This window comes from Alternaria dauci, chromosome 5 (assembly GCF_042100115.1).
Source record: "Alternaria dauci strain A2016 chromosome 5, whole genome shotgun sequence".
Lineage (NCBI taxonomy): Eukaryota > Fungi > Ascomycota > Dothideomycetes > Pleosporales > Pleosporaceae > Alternaria > Alternaria dauci.
In genome coordinates this window covers 1,608,492-1,624,787 of record NC_091276.1, presented here as the reverse complement: position 1 = coordinate 1,624,787, position 16,296 = coordinate 1,608,492, and the positions used below count along the sequence as shown (strand labels likewise).

At 51.2% G+C, this 16,296-nt stretch overlaps 6 protein-coding genes across 6 annotated transcripts; 2 read left to right on the top strand and 4 right to left on the bottom strand.

Annotated features, from left to right (window-relative positions):
- Positions 1-204: 204 nt before the first annotated feature.
- ACET3X_006023 (uncharacterized protein) lies at positions 205-1,543 on the bottom strand (the record flags this gene model as incomplete). The annotated part of the gene is made up of 2 exons (XM_069452189.1): positions 205-1,224; positions 1,280-1,543. The coding sequence occupies 2 exons, from the start codon at positions 1,541-1,543 to the stop codon at positions 205-207; spliced, it is 1,284 nt and encodes a 427-aa protein (XP_069306383.1).
- An 803-nt stretch (positions 1,544-2,346) lies between these two features.
- ACET3X_006022 (uncharacterized protein) lies at positions 2,347-3,304 on the top strand. Its single transcript, XM_069452188.1, has 3 exons — positions 2,347-2,550; positions 2,632-2,864; positions 2,917-3,304. Exons 1-3 carry the CDS (start codon positions 2,461-2,463, stop codon positions 2,951-2,953), a joined length of 360 nt encoding a protein of 119 aa, XP_069306382.1. The 5' UTR covers positions 2,347-2,460; the 3' UTR covers positions 2,954-3,304.
- A 2,489-nt stretch (positions 3,305-5,793) lies between these two features.
- On the top strand, positions 5,794-6,589 carry ACET3X_006021 (uncharacterized protein; the record flags this gene model as incomplete). The annotated part of the gene is made up of 2 exons (XM_069452187.1): positions 5,794-5,936; positions 5,986-6,589. The coding sequence occupies 2 exons, from the start codon at positions 5,794-5,796 to the stop codon at positions 6,587-6,589; spliced, it is 747 nt and encodes a 248-aa protein (XP_069306381.1).
- A 2,368-nt stretch (positions 6,590-8,957) lies between these two features.
- Positions 8,958-9,407, bottom strand: ACET3X_006020 (uncharacterized protein; the record flags this gene model as incomplete). The annotated part of the gene is made up of 2 exons (XM_069452186.1): positions 8,958-9,185; positions 9,237-9,407. 2 exons carry the CDS (start codon positions 9,405-9,407, stop codon positions 8,958-8,960), a joined length of 399 nt encoding a protein of 132 aa, XP_069306380.1.
- Positions 9,408-10,460: 1,053 nt separating this feature from the next.
- ACET3X_006019 (uncharacterized protein) lies at positions 10,461-12,299 on the bottom strand (the record flags this gene model as incomplete). Its single annotated transcript, XM_069452185.1, has 1 exon — positions 10,461-12,299. One exon carries the CDS (start codon positions 12,297-12,299, stop codon positions 10,461-10,463), a length of 1,839 nt encoding a protein of 612 aa, XP_069306379.1.
- Positions 12,300-12,958: 659 nt separating this feature from the next.
- On the bottom strand, positions 12,959-15,645 carry ACET3X_006018 (uncharacterized protein; the record flags this gene model as incomplete). The annotated part of the gene is made up of 5 exons (XM_069452184.1): positions 12,959-13,323; positions 13,382-13,700; positions 13,757-14,019; positions 14,095-15,454; positions 15,508-15,645. 5 exons carry the CDS (start codon positions 15,643-15,645, stop codon positions 12,959-12,961), a joined length of 2,445 nt encoding a protein of 814 aa, XP_069306378.1.
- Positions 15,646-16,296: the final 651 nt, after the last annotated feature.

Sequence of the window (16,296 nt, the reverse complement as noted above, 5' to 3'; positions counted from 1 at the left end):
CGAGTTAATGAAGACTATTAGCAATTCGAGTTTGGTGCCAACGGCTGCAATAACAGGATTGTAATTGAAAACAAGAATAGCAATCGTCTTCGCATTTGTGTGCCACGTACAGTAGGGTGACTGGAAATGGATGGCTGGATTGATACGCATATCTTCACCACTTTCCTTGTGGTACATGTATGTACAAGTCTACAGTAGAGCTCTCTACACCCACTCCTTTGGCTTTTTGAGCACCTCGATCAACCGCTCTTCCCTGCTGCCCTTTGCAGGTTCGTGCATGTACTGCCATCTAGCAGTGAGTGGGAGACTCATCAGGATACTCTCCACCCGGGCACCAGGCGTGTTCAAACCAAAAGCCGTCCCACGGTCGTGCACAAGGTTGAACTCTACGTATCGCCCCCTGCGAATCTGCTGCCACTGCTTCATGTCATCTGTATACGGCATGTCCTTCCGCCTGTTGATGATGGGCAAGTAGGAAGGCAGGAAGGCAGACAAACAGTCTTGGATAAAGGAGAAGAGCTGCTCCTGGTCCTTTTCCGTCTCGTCTAGGTCGTCGAAGAAGATGCCACCTACACCTCGTGTCTCGCCTCTGTGCTTGTTGCTAAAGTACTCGTCGCACCACTTTTTGAAGCGTGGGTAGTATGCCTTGTCGTGCTTATCACAGGCTTGTTTGATGGCGCCGTGGAAGTGAATGGCGTCTTCGTCGTAGAGATAGGAGGGCGTGAGGTCGCAGCCACCGCCGTACCACCATGCGTTTGTGTTTCCAGTCTCGTCGGCCGTCTCAAAGTATCGGTAGTTGAGGTGTACGGTCGGTGCGTTGGGGTTGTGTGGGTGAAGGACCAGGGACAGGCCAGCGGCAAAGAACTCGAGCGAATCAACATTGGGGTCCAGGGCTTTGTGGTTGACGCGCATCTTCTGTATGGCTGCTTTTGGTAGGCGACCGTACACAACCGACGTGTTGACGCCTCCCTTCTCGAAGACGTTGCCGTCCTGTAGGATGCAGGTAATTCCACCACCACCTTCTGGTCGTTGCCATGTGTCGATCCTGAACTTGTTGCCATCTACCTTTTCCAGCTCAGCCACAATCTCCTTCTGGTGTTGCTTTATGAACTGTTCCATCCGCAGACGCATCGGTGACTGCTCAGAGACGCCATTCTCGCGCTTGAGCAGGGCATCCTTCTCGGCGATGGAAGGTGCTTCGGTTTTGATCGTGTCGTCAGTCAACTGTGACATGGTCAATAAGGTTTGGCACAAAAGGATATTGCTGGTTTGGGTGTACCATGGAATAGATCAGAGCCCCAATGAAGGGTACAAATAGCAACCGTATCCTGTTCGGCCATTTGCTCGGCGGAGGATTACGCCACTCTTCCAGAGGATCCGGTTGCTCCGGCTTTTTGCCTGAGGGTAAGTCTAACCGGCGACTTGGAGAAGAATGCAATTGCCGGTTGCGGATGTGATTTGGGCGCAGCGTTGGCCGGGGCGCATAGTTGTGGGGAAGCTCGAGAGCTCTTGAGATACGGAACGAGGATCGGAACGGACGCATGATGGATATGTGGGGTATGTAGGAGGGGATCACCATGCAAGAATCACGGGAGGGGTGGTGAAGCCGTGGATTGGCTTATATTGGGTCTGTGAGAGAGAGGCTAGATATTGTGGAAAGTTGTTGTGCATCACACCATGGTGGGCGCATCATCAGTGGAGCTCCTCGGTACTAGCGGTAGCGGTACCTGCATCATGCAAATACAGCAAACTTGCCATGACCGGCCCCAGCAGGGAGGAGATGAACAGAGTTGTACATTCTATGAGGTGTATGTTCGTGCGCGTTCTGATACGTTGCAAAGCGTCTGAAGAGACAGCCACGTCGCCGTGAGCTTCTGGGACGCGCTATGATGACAGGCCAACGCGCCGTCGAACGCGTTGTACCGCACTATGGAGGATTGGAACAGTGCAGCCTACTTGAAGCTCGAGACACTGTCACGGCACGTAGTTGGCGTGGCGGTGCTTCAAGTCGCGAGATGAGTCAAGAGGGGAATACGTCTGGGTATTGGCCAGGTCATGGGAGCTGGACAAGTGACAACAAGATAGGCGCGAAGCGGTCAGCACAGCCATAGAAGGGAGTCAGCTCGCCCTTGACGGGCAAGAAGGGCTGTACTGGAATGGCGGAAGGGGGGTTTGACTGCACTGTCTCAGTACAGAAGTCGCACCTGGCCGATGGGTGAAGCGTTGGCCGTCAGTTGCATGGTTCAGTCAGCGGCTTTGGGCGTTGGTCAAGCACCAAGGTTAGCTTAGGCAAGGCAGTGCCGCGACCGATTCGCCCCGCTCTGCTGCCTGCCCTTAAACTCCCACACCGCCCGCACCTCGACCGTCCTACATCTTCCACCCACACAACGCATAATACCCTCGCCAGCCCACCTCTGCACACTCACATACATCTACACAGCACCCTTAGCACCACCCAAGATGCGTTCCAAGTTCAAGGACGAGCACCCGTTTGAGAAGCGCAAGGCCGAGGCGGAGCGCATTCGCCAGAAGTACAACGACCGCATTCCCGTACGTCTTGCCACCGCCCTCTGCATCTGTCCTGCCCTGCCCTGCCCTGATCTGCCACGCGCAACAGCTAACAGCGCCTAGGTTATTTGCGAGAAGGTCGAGAAGTCGGACATTGCGACCATCGACAAGAAGAAGTACCTGGTCCCGGCAGACTTGACTGTAGGCCAGTTTGTCTACGTGATTCGTAAGCGGATCAAGCTCTCGCCTGAGAAGGCCATCTTCATCTTCGTCGACGAGGTGCTGCCGCCTACTGCCGCTCTCATGAGCTCAATATACGAGGAGCACAAGGACGAGGATGGCTTCCTGTACATCACGTACGTAGCCCACGCACAGCGCAACGCGAAGCCCCTGCTGACAAACTGCTAGGTACTCGGGAGAGAACACATTCGGCGAGGCCATCTAGACAGCTCGCTCCATCCCGCATCCCCTTATCTAATGGCCACCAAGGCCACGGCGAACTCACGGGCGTTATCGGATCACGGGTTTCTTTATCGTTTCATGGCAACACTACATGGGCTGGGTGATTGATGGGTATTCTTGATGGGCGATTGGGTGCCACGGCAAACTTGTCATTACTCAGCACAAGGCAAACACTATCTGAGAATGAGGCGGATCAAGCACAAGGCAGCTAGGTTGGACGTTCGCTGGAGACGAAGCTCTACGGATATCAAGGGTGGCGGTCGGACAGATTGGCCTTTTCCCTTGCGCTGTACCTGTAGTCTGATCATCATATTTCTGCCCAAATGCACCGGACTTAATCCAAGACGACTGTCTTCACATGACCCAATCGGTGACGTCTCGCATGTAGCGCGTGAAGCGCTATCTGTGCCTGACGGAGCAGCGTGACTTGCGGCTCCCCCGGCCTGAGACCCATGACGCCATCACCCGCCTCACAAGATATCGGAGCTGCAGCCTCAGAGCACCGTGACTGCATTCAAGTCTTGCTACATGGAAAGCATGCAAAGCACCATAGAATGCGCTGGTAGCTTCCGAGACTAGCCACTCTGCCATGCTCGCAGCAAGCGCTCCTCGAAGCGTGCTTGCTGGAGTAGTGCTTTATGGGGCAGCGACGTGGGGAAAGCTCCAAGCCGGCGGTAGGCACGGACCACAGCAAATGCAGGTGCAGTGGATCGTCGACGGCCGTGATCTGGGACAAGTTTATCGAGACTTCAACACGGCATCCTGTCCTTTCCGAGCCCACCGCCTACGTCGACTTCTCACGGCCGCTTCCTCTCTTCGGCGAACGAAATAATCCTCACACCACCGCAAGCAATCGACCGCATTGTTTCCGGAAGCATATTCAAGAACCCCACAATCATGGCGATCCAATACATAATATCAAAGTGCGTCCTTCACTCTCGTCTACCTTGATTCTATACGCTGACAGTCTGTGCAGACGTCTCGATCCTCTTTTCGCCGTATCAATCGGTCTCGCTGCCGCCTTTACACGGATAAATCGCGAAGAGAAAGAGAAGGGTAGGTCGACACAGGAGAGCATAGATGTGCTCAAGCGAAGGTGGAGTCTTGCATGGCAGCAGGGAAACGAGGTAGAGAAGAAGGCCTGAGGTCGATGACACGAGAGTCAATAGCAAGAGGAGGGACTGTAAGACCGAACAGACATGGCAAGCAAAATGTGCGCAATCGCACAGAAAGCACAGCAACACCGAGGGCGAGCGATATGATACCCGGTCACGAACCGACCATAAAGAGGGAGGTGTGTCACCATCAAAAATACCAGAATTCAAAACATCGAAAAGAGTCCTACTTCCCGCTCCCTGCCATGCCGTACTCGGGATCGTCATCTGCTCCTTGATCATATCCACATTCCGAAACGAACTCAAGGACAGACCCTCAACCCCTGAATTTCAAAATCTTCTGGACCGCAGAACAAAGTCGAAGAATATTTACCACCAAGACTTGATACCCGTCTCAATAAAGCTGGCTGATTTGGACGTATGCCAAGCGAAAGCAGGTCTATTTTGCCGATAACCGGCCTCTCAAACACTCAAACCAATGCATGCTAGCAGGAACATGTGAGATTTCTGCCTCGTACGGTAGTCTCCCGATTCCCCGAGTGGTCGGGTGGATCCTGATTGGCCTGTTAGGTTTGCCTAATAGGCTCTGACGAATAGGAAGTCATGGCGGAGTAGTGCGCAGGAGTGGCAATACCTGGAAAGCTCAGGAGAGTACCACGACAATAGCATGTCCACTACATATAATGAATGGCTTCGTACGATGCCACGAGTCGTGGCAAACTTAAGGATCGTGAGCACCTGACCTCGGGACATTACATCCGCGTCCCCGGTTGGATAAGGATCGCCGTTTCTTACGCTTCACCGATACTTGGATACGACAAGACGTCAAAAGGGCCCTACATCCACCGGTTGAGTTATCCCTCCAAGCGCCCGCGCCAGAGCCGAAACCTGTCCATGGGGACCAACATACCCATGCATTAGTACAAGTATTGGGCATCCCCAACTGAGACGAGCATTATCAAGTTACTTACCCATCATGGATTCTTTGGCCAACAACACGCACCCACAATGGTGGAACGATCCTGGCATGCGGAGACTCAACTTTCTGCTTCTCGCATGCTACATTGGTGCCATGGCCAACGGCTACACCAGTTCTCTGATCTCCAATCTAATTGCCAACCCCAGGTACTTTCAAGATATACAAGGACTTTCCCATCCTAAGCTACTCGGACTGGTAACTGCCGCTCAATCTATGGGTTGCATCGCCGCTTTCTTCCCAGCACCGTGGCTATCCGATAAGTATGGCCGTCGCATCGGAATCATTTTTGGTAACATTGGAATGATCGCTGGCTTTACGGGACAGATATTTTGTACAAGATTCGATCAGTTCCTTGGTATGCGTATTCTCGTTGGATTCTCCAGCATCTCCAACACGATTTCATCCTCGGCTCTCCTCGTCGAGCTTGCGCACCCACGCCAAAGGGCTGTTGCCGGTGCGCTCTTCAACACATGCTATTTCATCGGTTCAATCACTGCCGCTTGGGTATCTTATGGTGCTTTGAGAATACGGGGCTCGTGGTCGTGGCAGTTACCTGTTGCTATCCAACTGTTCTGGTCACTGGCACAGCTGAGTTTCATCATATTTTGTCCCGAGTCACCCAGGTGGCTTGTACGACATGGAAAGCAGGAGAAGGCCAGAGCTATCATGATAATATATCATGCTAACGGCCACGACGGAGATGAGCTAGTATCGTCTGAGTTTGCGAGCATGTGCGCATCCACTGCGGCGGAGGCCCAGGGTAATACAACTGGCTGGCTGGCTTTACTTTCGACACCAGGCAACCGCAAACGTCTCGTTCTGTCCGTTGTCATAGCTGTAGCCACACAGTGGGTTGGAAACGGAATCATTAGGTGTGTACAAATGTATGTACAAAAGGAAAATCTACTCACGATATCACAGCTTCTACTTGGCGCCGGTACTGCGAACGGTTGGTATCACCAATTCCCTTCACCAACAAGGCATCAATGGTGGGCTTCAGATATACGTCTGGCTCTTGGCTTGCGGCGCCGCATTGCTATGCGAGAAGGCCGGTCGGCGTCGCCTTTTCCTGACATCCACCGGTCTGATGCTAGTCTTCATGGTGCTGATAACGATCTGCTCGGCCTTGTACTCATCTACAGGCTCCCCTTCTGCGGGCTATGCAGTGATCGTATTCCTCTTCCTTTTTCTCGGCGGCTACGTCATTGGTCTGACGCCCATACCAATCCTCTACGTCAATGAAATCTGGCCAAGTCATCTCCGAACAAAAGGCACAAGTGTTTTTTGGGTATCTCAAGCTGTGTCTATTACCTTCAATCAGTTTGTAAATCCGGTCGCCATTGACAAGATTGCCTGGAAGTACTATTTGGTCTATATTGGTGTTTTGGTCGTTGTCATTAACTTCATCTTCTTTTACGTGCCAGAGACAAAGGGTCTGTCTTTGGAGCAAATTAGCAGTATATTCGATCCAGTACAAGAAGTCGCCATAGAGCTGCCAGACGTCAGTCGAGAGGCAAGGGCCTGAGAAGTACTCGGCGTAGACGAAGAAGTTAGAAGGTTCAACAAAGCAAAGAGAATTTTGAACATTGCGCAACAACAAGATCATAGTAGGTACAAATACATACTACCCAACCGATGACAAGTAATACAAGAGCTTTTTCTGAGCCATATTCAGATGAGCGGTACGTACTGCATCTCTCGGCTGTTCCCCTTATGAAACTCCTTTGTGCCCTGTTTGTGTCTTTTATTCAGGTTCACTGTTGTTGTTTCTTCTCCTAGCTCTTCCCTCATCTATTACCATCTGATCGGCCGTCTTCCGCTGTTTAGCCACAGAGATACTGGTAGGAGTGATTCTCTCATAGTAGAGAGTAGTAGCATTGAAGTCCCCTTGCATAGGATTCTCCGTAATGGCATTCGGGTGGGCATCAGTTGGTGGCAGATTGGTAATGGTCGCATCATTGCAGAAAAATTGTGGTCGTTCTGTCCGGAATGGAAGCGCTGGGCCAGTGACGCTGGCTGTGTAATGACCTGCATTGAACCCGGTACCGTCATGATAGGTAGCGGATACAAGCTTATAGCGTACTGGATAAGGGTCCTGAATCGTTGCTGGTATGTCCATATGCGCTGTCAAGTCAATTATGTCAGGTATTGGGATGGGATTAGTATTCTTGACTACGCTCATAACCATTATGGACTCGCCAGTTTTGCTGTCCACCTTGTCATCGCCGAACTTGTCTTGTTGTTTCACTAGCATTTGTTTCACAAGATCGAGTTGAATGCGAAGGTACTCAGGCGAAGCTAGAATCGTTCTCCTAGTCGATTGAGTCGTGTGCTTTTCGCTGGGACAACCATCGCATGGGAGGATTGTGGAATCTTCAAAGTACCGGGCAAGGGCATCTTCGACTGTGTCATTCATGATATAAGCATCTGGAATGATTCTAATACCTAGCGTCTCATAGGTGTTGTCGGATCGAGTAGCATCACAATTCTCGCAAGTGCGGACTTCGCGAGTTCTGACGTGGAGAAGTGAGTCATATTCGCCTTGACGCGCAGCTCCATTTACAGTTCTATTGAAAGTCAGTACGCAATGACCCAAGAAATTTGGGCTTGTAACAAAGATGTACTCACCCGAGATCGTAACTATGCTGTATGCCGTCGAATATCCTCTGCGAAAAATCGTCTGAATCTTGCTGAGCTGTCATGTAAGTCTGTCTTGCTACGCGAGTTGCGTTCGCCCGTTGTGCTTGCGCAGGTAGAAGCTCGAGTCTGTCGTAGAGTCCCGGAGGATCGATACAGTACCAACGTTCAGCCAATTTATGTAACGGGAATATAGCCTCGTGTTGGTGTGGAAAACGATTGGGAGCGAAAGCTGGTTGGCCACCTATATCAATATTGCCCCAGTAACCTATCATCAATCTCTTTAAAAGACACGGAGTGCATCCTCTAAACATATCATCATGTTCGTCCCCCTTCTTTCCACCCTTCTTTTTGGCCTTGCCTATCTCGTCTTCGAGCACCTGTAGCGTGGAGGGATCAGAGGGGAGCACGCGGTTTGGGTCGTTCGCGTGGCAAGGCCAGTGATTTCCTCGGTTATGTTTCTTGATCCAATTGACGAACCGAGGGAGGTGAAGCAGAGGCTGCAGAGCGGCGTGGCGGTAGCAGTTGTTTCCGATATTGACGAGGCCTCTGGGTCGCTTGCTTTGGCGCTCTATCTGCCATTTTTTACTTATGCCATTAGCAATTCGTCTACGTCGCGCTTGTTGTGAGCTCTGACGTGGCGCCATTGGCAAGGTTAAATGCAGTGACCTTGTAGTTGTATGTGAGAAAGCGATTGTATCGAATAGTTAATTTGGGGAACGAAGTAAGTGTAAAGGATACCTGCTCTTTTAAGATACATTCGCTATGGCATCTCAATACGAAGAACTCTTTCTTTGAGTGTGATGGTCAGGCTTCTGTGCATCTGTTTTAGATGTTCAAATAATGGCGAGTCGAAGCGAAAAAGAATACCTAGGCAGTCCGCACATTATCGTCACACACAAACAATGCAAAATGAAAGCGAAGGAGAACAAGCCGCCTGCGCATTGTTCCATTCGCACAAAGACGGACATGGCTTGGGATCGCGTCCCAACAGCTCAGGTAATGCGAGGTTCTTCCTTTCAATTGTGTCTCAGTCAGTCATGCAGGTATCAACTACAGGCAAATACTTGCGCAAAACTTGAGACAGATGCCTGCAGCGATGAAGAAATCAACCCGGGCTTTTTCACCAAAGGACCGTAAAACTGCGACTTATTGGTCGCTTTTAGCATACAATGCCGCCACCAGGGGGGGTTCAGGTCAATCAAATAGCTATGCTCCTGGATCCCTAACGTGGATAACCACATCCATGGATGTGTTCAAACCTTCTTGCCCTTGTCTTTTCCCTTACTGAGACTCTTATCTTCATCATCATCACCATCCTCCTCCTCCTCTTCCTCCTTCTTGCTTGTTTCCTTCTTGTTCCTATCACGAAGGTTATCCTCCAGCATCGTCATCAGCTTTTCCTTTCTCTCTTTGTTACTTAGACCTTGCTCCCGCCATTGACGGTCAAGACTCTGCGCTTCCATAGTATCTTCCAAAGGAGCCTTCAGCGCAACCTCGCTAGCGGTAGAGCTGGGTGTACTGTTTTGACTCACTGTGACGAGGTCGTCTTCTAGGTTGTCGGAAGTGGTAACTTTCTTGTGCTTGGTAGGGGTCTCGGGCTTGGAAGTCTCGCCTGTCTCGAAATCCGTTTCCACATCTTTGTGTGGCGCGTCAGTAGGGTCTTCTTTCCAGTACGCGCCGGTGCTGATATTCTTTGGAGGCATGCTAGAAGAACGGTTCGGATATAGCGATGTGTCGTGTTGCTTGCAGAAAGCGCATTATAACATGACCGTGATTGCTACGCAACGTGAAAAGAGATCACATGCAGACAGTTCCTGTCAGACCGGCCATGAGCGTAGCAAACGTTTCTCAAACCCAACACAGTCCATCATTACGCTCAATATGCCGCCCTGATTACTCTAGTATAACAAGAACAACAGGCGCTTTCTTCTCCATATCAATTCCAGCCCGGTGATGCTGCAGATTGTTCCATGATAGTACCTAGGTAGACTTGGATATGCTGAATTTTACTGAATGCCTTTGAATCTAAGACATGTAGTATATCTCGTACGTAACAGTGCTCTGGCTTTTCTTTCTCTAAAGCTCATGCTTTGTACTGTTGAGGCTTAACGGATTGTTTAGAAATGCAGATGAGATCTTTACTTAATTCGATACATACATCGAAAGATGGATATGCTGATGTTTCCTCGCAGTCGTTAAATGGTACTGGATATGTTATCAATCCAGCAACTCCAATAGTACCTGCTAATGGATAATAGCCCAAGAGTTCGCTCGTACGTTCTGCTTGGGCAGCGCGCTCTCCCTTCTCGTTTCGTAACACATGAATCCATATCAACACTCGTATCTAGGCACGTAACTTGGGAAAACAACTCAAGATGGTAGCCATGATGCGCTATTAGTGACATTGCGAGACGAGTAGATGTGTGAATGCGGCACACTGGAACGTACTGCTCTTCTGTTTGCATCACAAACGTCGACGAAGAACGTCGTGCGTGAATGATTGAAAGAATAAGATTATTGGACCCAACTCCTTGAAAGAGATTGCAACAGGTTTATGATAAGCAATGCGCAAGCGAGCAAACCTTGGAAGATGCATCGCGGCCCGACGTGACCACTTCACGTCATCAGCCATTCTTCTGTCCAATTAACTCGTTCTATTCTGGTTGTGCCAAACAAAAACTCAACCGCTTCTTCATGTACCTTGACCTTACACCTAGGAAAGACTAACCAGACTCCATCAAACCGTCATGACGGCATCACCAAGGTCCGCCCATACTCTGTGGATACTCTCCACCACCCCTTCCACCATGTTCAAATCCACGATGCAATGGTAGAACTGCAGTTTGCCCGCCTCCAAAGCGACCATTACCATGCTGTTGACCCGGAGCCTGCCCCTGGCTACCAGCAAACATTGGCATTTGGGCAGGCATCTGCTGAGCATACGCGGCACCCTGGACAGGACTAGGCACAGGGCCCTGCGGTAGTCCACCTCCATAACCCTGTTGTGGCATCTGCTGCTGTTCGGTTCCAGTATATGTCGGATGCGACCCCTTAGTCTGCTGCGTGCTTTGCCCGAACCCATACATACGATTCGGCTCCGGCATCGCCGGTACTGCAGTGGTGTTGCTCGTTGCAGCGGCACCTCCATCTTTGGGTGGATCCAGCGCGAAACCCCAAGTTCCCTTTCTCAACTTTTCTGTAACAAATCCCACTTTCTGCGCTACACCCTTGGGCATACTGCTTTCGTCACAACCCTCAATCGCCCATTCACATGCCTTAACAACCGCGTCCCACATCACCTTCTCTGTGTCGTTGAGCACTGGGTCGCCTTTCTCCTGCCTTACAAGTTCCAGGACCGCCATCATGAGTCCCTGGACGCGATTTGTGACTTTCTCGAGATCTTGAGAAGACTGTGGGATGAGGATATGAAAAGTCGCAGGGCTAGTAGGCCGGATCTGAGCCTTCGCAAACGCAATTTTGACGGGTGCTGCGATGTAGTAATCCTGTGCAGATGCAGATGCAGGACCGACCGCTAGTCTTGCAAATGCTGGTACCCCAATGCCAGAAGCCAGAAGAGCGAAAGGGCTATCGGCTAACTGAACTGCATGATGAATCGCTTCATCTTTGCCAGCTGCTCTACATTTGCTCTTCTCGTAGCTTTCTTTGCTAACACACATCCTCGCCCAGTGTCTCGCCTTGCTCGCGTCGAGATGCTTCTGCACCATCTTGACTACATCACTACCGTATCGGCCTTCACTCGCACCTCGCAGCCTGAAAGCGAATGTGATAAGTTCGTCTTGCGCTTTGTGAAGATGAGAGCGGGCTAACGAGTGAGGCAGAAAAGTGTTGATGTAGTGACCATAGTAGTAAACATAGTTGCCAGGATATCCGAGGTTCAGTAGCTGACTAGGTGCATCGAGGAAGATGACGGGTATGTCTAATTTCGTCGCGTATTGCTCTAGGCGCTCCAGATCCGGCAATTTGTTCGCACGCCCAGCAACGGAAGGCGCGATGCTTTCCGAGAGGTTAAGAGATCCTGTGATGGTGATGGCGGATAGGGCAGATCGTAAAGAGGATGTCGTGACGTTGATCCACTGGAGCAAGAAATATAGCACAGCACCATGATGCCATACAATCTCCTTCCACCCACTCATTTTCAGCACACGCTCAACTGCCGTATTGACTCTCTTCACTGTCTTAGCGAGCGCCTCTTGCTGTCCGGACAAGACACTGTTATCCCATCCTCTCACCACCACAATCTTGCTAAAAACCACCACTGTACCCTCGAGATGTCTCTTGCCATCAGCTCCAGTCAGATACTCGACCAATTGACAAATTCGACCAAAGTTGTTCCAGCACCTGCTTTCTTCAGCGATGATCAGCATACCACCATCGCTGTCATTAGCGCCTTTGTGCTTGCGTACACCCAGGTCACACAGTTTGGCAATAACGGAAGTAAGCTGGAGAAGATCGTCGACATCGGACTTGGATTCCCAAATGTGGAGGACTTTTGAGTCGCAGACCTTTTCCAGGGTAGACTTGGATCCAGCGGCAAAAGAGGACTTGTACTGGTCTGGCATCGACTGCACTGTCATTTTAAAAGTGTCGAGGTCGCTGGACCAGGGGCCATTGAAGGATGTCATCTTCTTGCGGTGACGGTACTTGCGCCTATAGTGAGAGTGCGAACAAGACCTACAACGATGAGGAGAGGTGGTGGGGCTGTTGGGAAGCCGTGTAGGATATGAATTGTTGTGTGGATGGGTCGGAGAGAAACGATCGATGAAGCGGTTGATGTAGTTCATTGAAGGTCTGCTACTACTGTACTTGTCTTTTTGTAGGTTCCGACAGGTGACGGATCGTGGTTTGCTTATACTGAGTGGACGGAGTGTTGGCAACCGTGAATGTGAAGCAGTCGAACTCTGTGTGAAGTACAATCTGCAAGCTAGACGTGTAAGGGAAAGAAGATACAATTACAATCGTTGATTTTATGGGAAGACAAACATAGCAGCAGGTATAGTGATGGATACGTTGCCAATATTGCTGACGCTGAAGCAGGAAAGAAGATATCGTATTTAGCCAACTTGTGAAGAGAGGATCGATGTGAACGATGAACGTGAAGGTGCGATGTTGCCGATCGCAGTAGCGACTAGCCTTGCTGGTGCCTCGTTGAGCGTAAGCAACCCTAAAATCTCGCCAATATATCCTACCAGACCGTAACGCCATTCCATAATTCATAAGAGTATCCAGAGTGGGTTCACTTGCCAACACCGCCACCATGTTCCAAGATAGTCTGCTTGTCGAGCTTCTCGACTTTCTTGCTCAGTAGTGCGCGTAGCTCAGGGCTGATGACCCTCGCCTCCTGATCTTCTTCACCAACCTGTTTTCCTTTATCTGTACCCGAAGTCACTGCCTGGTCATTTGGTCTTGATGCACCTGCCGCCGTATTGGGTCCCGGGCCGGCCACGACTGCAGCAGCCAACTTGCGTTGTCGCGCTTGTGGGGCAGAGGGGAAGTTGCCCTTCTTGTCGATTGTCTCTACCGTTCGTTGAAATCTCTTGAAGAGTGACTCTGCGCGAACGAGCGTTGATTCGAGATCCATAGTACCGGATAGTTCATTGACTACTTTGGTGTCAGTATCATTTACCGCCAATGTAGATTGTTTGATTGCGTGGCTTACCATACTTGAGCACCTCGTCAAAGTGCTTCAGATGTGCCATGATAACATCTCGGTGCTTTTCCAGAATGGCTAGTGCAATGAAGATATGGAAGTTGCTGCTCTGGTAATCGGTCCAGAGTGACTCCCACAGCCGCAGGACATCAGCCCATTCAAACTCGCGCTTGTACCAAACAAGCAACATGCGGAAGAAGAAAAAGAAGTTTGTTGACTCGGCAGACTGAAGGTGAAGATACAACTTGGGGTCCATGAGCTGTACAAGGTGATCGAGCGTCATGAGCTGCTTGCGCATGCCAGACTGGTCGCGTAGGAAGTTGCGCTCCTGCATGCATGTTAGTTGCCACGTCTAGACTGGATGTTCGTCAGCCTTGAACATACCATGCGCTCCATAAATCCAACAAAGCCCCAGAATGCGACAGCGTCATCCTGCATGACTGCGTAGATGGGCGCAAGCAGGTCGCTCATACCCTGGACGTAGCCAAGGTCCTTGTTGTACTCGTTGTATGTCAATAGCATATCTTTCATCTGCTCCAGGTGAACGTTGGTGCCCACGTCCGCGAAAGGCGAGTCGGGATCAGGATGAGGAATGTCCTCGCCGGCGAAGATGGGAATGTTACGATCTGTGCGATGTACATCTTTCTCTACACAACGGACCCCATAGAATGGGACAAGTCAGCCAACTTTGAAGCAACTGTGCAACGCGCAAGGGCACATACCTATCCTGTTCTTCTGTTCTCTCCACCACTCTTCTTGCTCTTCGTTCTGGTTTCCCTCAACCATGCGCTCCCACCAAGCACCCTTGAGTCGAATGTACTCGTCTCGCCGACTGTTGATGTTTGCGCGTCGCTCTTCGTCTGAGCTGTCCCATTCGTAGACTCCGAGAAGGAACAGCCAGGCCTCCTTTCGTACACCGTCGTCAGGATCTAGGCCTCCGTGGAAGATGCGGTCTTTGACCTCGTCTGGCGTCAGCTGGAGCCGTCCCTTGGGATCGAAGAAGCCTTTCCATTCGGCCAAGGTGACTGGTTTTCTTCTGTCGGCCATGGTCATCTTGTCCATATCAAGAATCTCAAAGTCACCAACATCACTTTCCTCCATGGCCAGAACATCTTTAGCTGTCCAGATTCGTTGGTTCCGCTCACGCTCGCTTTGTTCCGCAATGCCCATGGCCCATCTTGCGAGATATAGCCGTGCGCTGTCAAACTCTTCTTGCAGCGTCTGTACTTCGGGATTCTGGATCAGGCGCCTAACCTGAGGCGGGATCTTGGGGTTGTCTGCCACGGCCTGAGCAGTCCTTCGCGTGAACGTTGTGACCTGGCTGAGCTTTTCGAGGAAGTTCCACCTAGCTTCCTTGAGTGCCTTTGTAACTGGATCCATTCCACCGTCTCGTTTTCCCATCTGCTGTGAAGACGACGCGTCTGCCTTGCCTTCGGAGCTCTTCCTTGGTGCGACGTCTTTGCCAAAGGATTTCTTGTCGTCTTCCGAAGGATCGATAAGGTATATGCTCGGATCGGCTCCAGAACGTTCGACTGTAACGTATCTCTTCAGCCATCTCAGTACCTCGTCGCCGCCCCAGAACATGCCTCCTCCGTCGCCAAACGGATCGAAGCTTTCCTTGGCCAACTTCTTCCGCTGCATGATGGTAGACTGACACTCGCTGTCGTGGAAGAAGAGTGCAGGAAAGCTATCTCCAGCCCGAGTGTTGATGACGACGCTTCCAAACCACCACCCGATGCTCGGTGGCCGTATGAGGACGGAGTAGATCTCGCTGACGGGCAACGCGAATGCATAGCCGGGAGTTCCGGCGTGGGTGGATGGTGTGGGAGGCGGAGGCACAAGGTACGACTGCTTTGGGGGTGACGACGAGTCTGACAGGTCGACCTTGACGTATGTATCATAGGCATCGCCGAGGTTTGACTCTGGTATCCAAGCGAGGAGCAGCGATGACGCGTTCACGCTTCGGGCGGACGAGGATGAGGTTGGACGCGCATCGCTGGCGATCCGGTTGGACTTTTGCTGAACTAAAGCGACAAAGCCTGGGATGTTGTCCTTTGACGAAGGCGAGGGATGTACGTATACCTGCCCATGTTAGGTTGACTACGGAGTGTCGCATCCACGTAAGTCATACGTACTTTACTCTTTGTGTACAACAGTTTCACACCCTTCCCGCTGCTAGTGTGTCGGATAGTATTGTATTCGCCCTCTTCATCGTCGCTCAAGTCGTAGAAGCTGGCCGACGGCGATGGCGGTCCAGGGGCCGAGGAACTCATGCGGGGCCAGGCAATGTCCTGCAGACGCGGTGTTGAGGTTTGGTGATGAAGTCAAAGTAAGTCAACCAGAGATCATATACAGAGGGTGTTCACAAGCAGTATAGGTATAGGGCAGAAGAGATGCGCGCAACAGTTTGGCGCTTCAGATGTCGCAGGTGCAGGTGCCCAGGTGATTGATGCTCGATGATGACGCGCTGTGGCGGTGCAACACGCCACGCGGGGAACGCGTCGCCCCTCTACCGAATCAAGTAATGTGCTCTAGCTGTGATATGCGTGCAAAGAAGGTCTGAACGTAGATGATATTTTGGGGGCAAATATGAACTGATTGTATTCGTATTAGGGGCTCCTCTGTCCTGTGACGGGCGCCATGCTATCAAATGTGCAAAACCCATGCTGCCTACCCAGAAACGACCAAGACACAACTCCGTTACGCCGTGCTGAATGCAACAGGAACATGGTCAACGCATGCGCGGCCCGCTTGGCAAGCCCATGCGTCCACCTTGCGGCCCGCGTTGTGGTGGAGGTGCACCGTATCCTCCACTCTGGGGCGCGTAGGGGTCGTCGTTTCCGGACCATGGAGAATTTGAAGACATGCCGCCAAAGGAGCCCTGTTGCCTCCCACCAGCACTGCCAGTGCTTCCATAGCTGTTG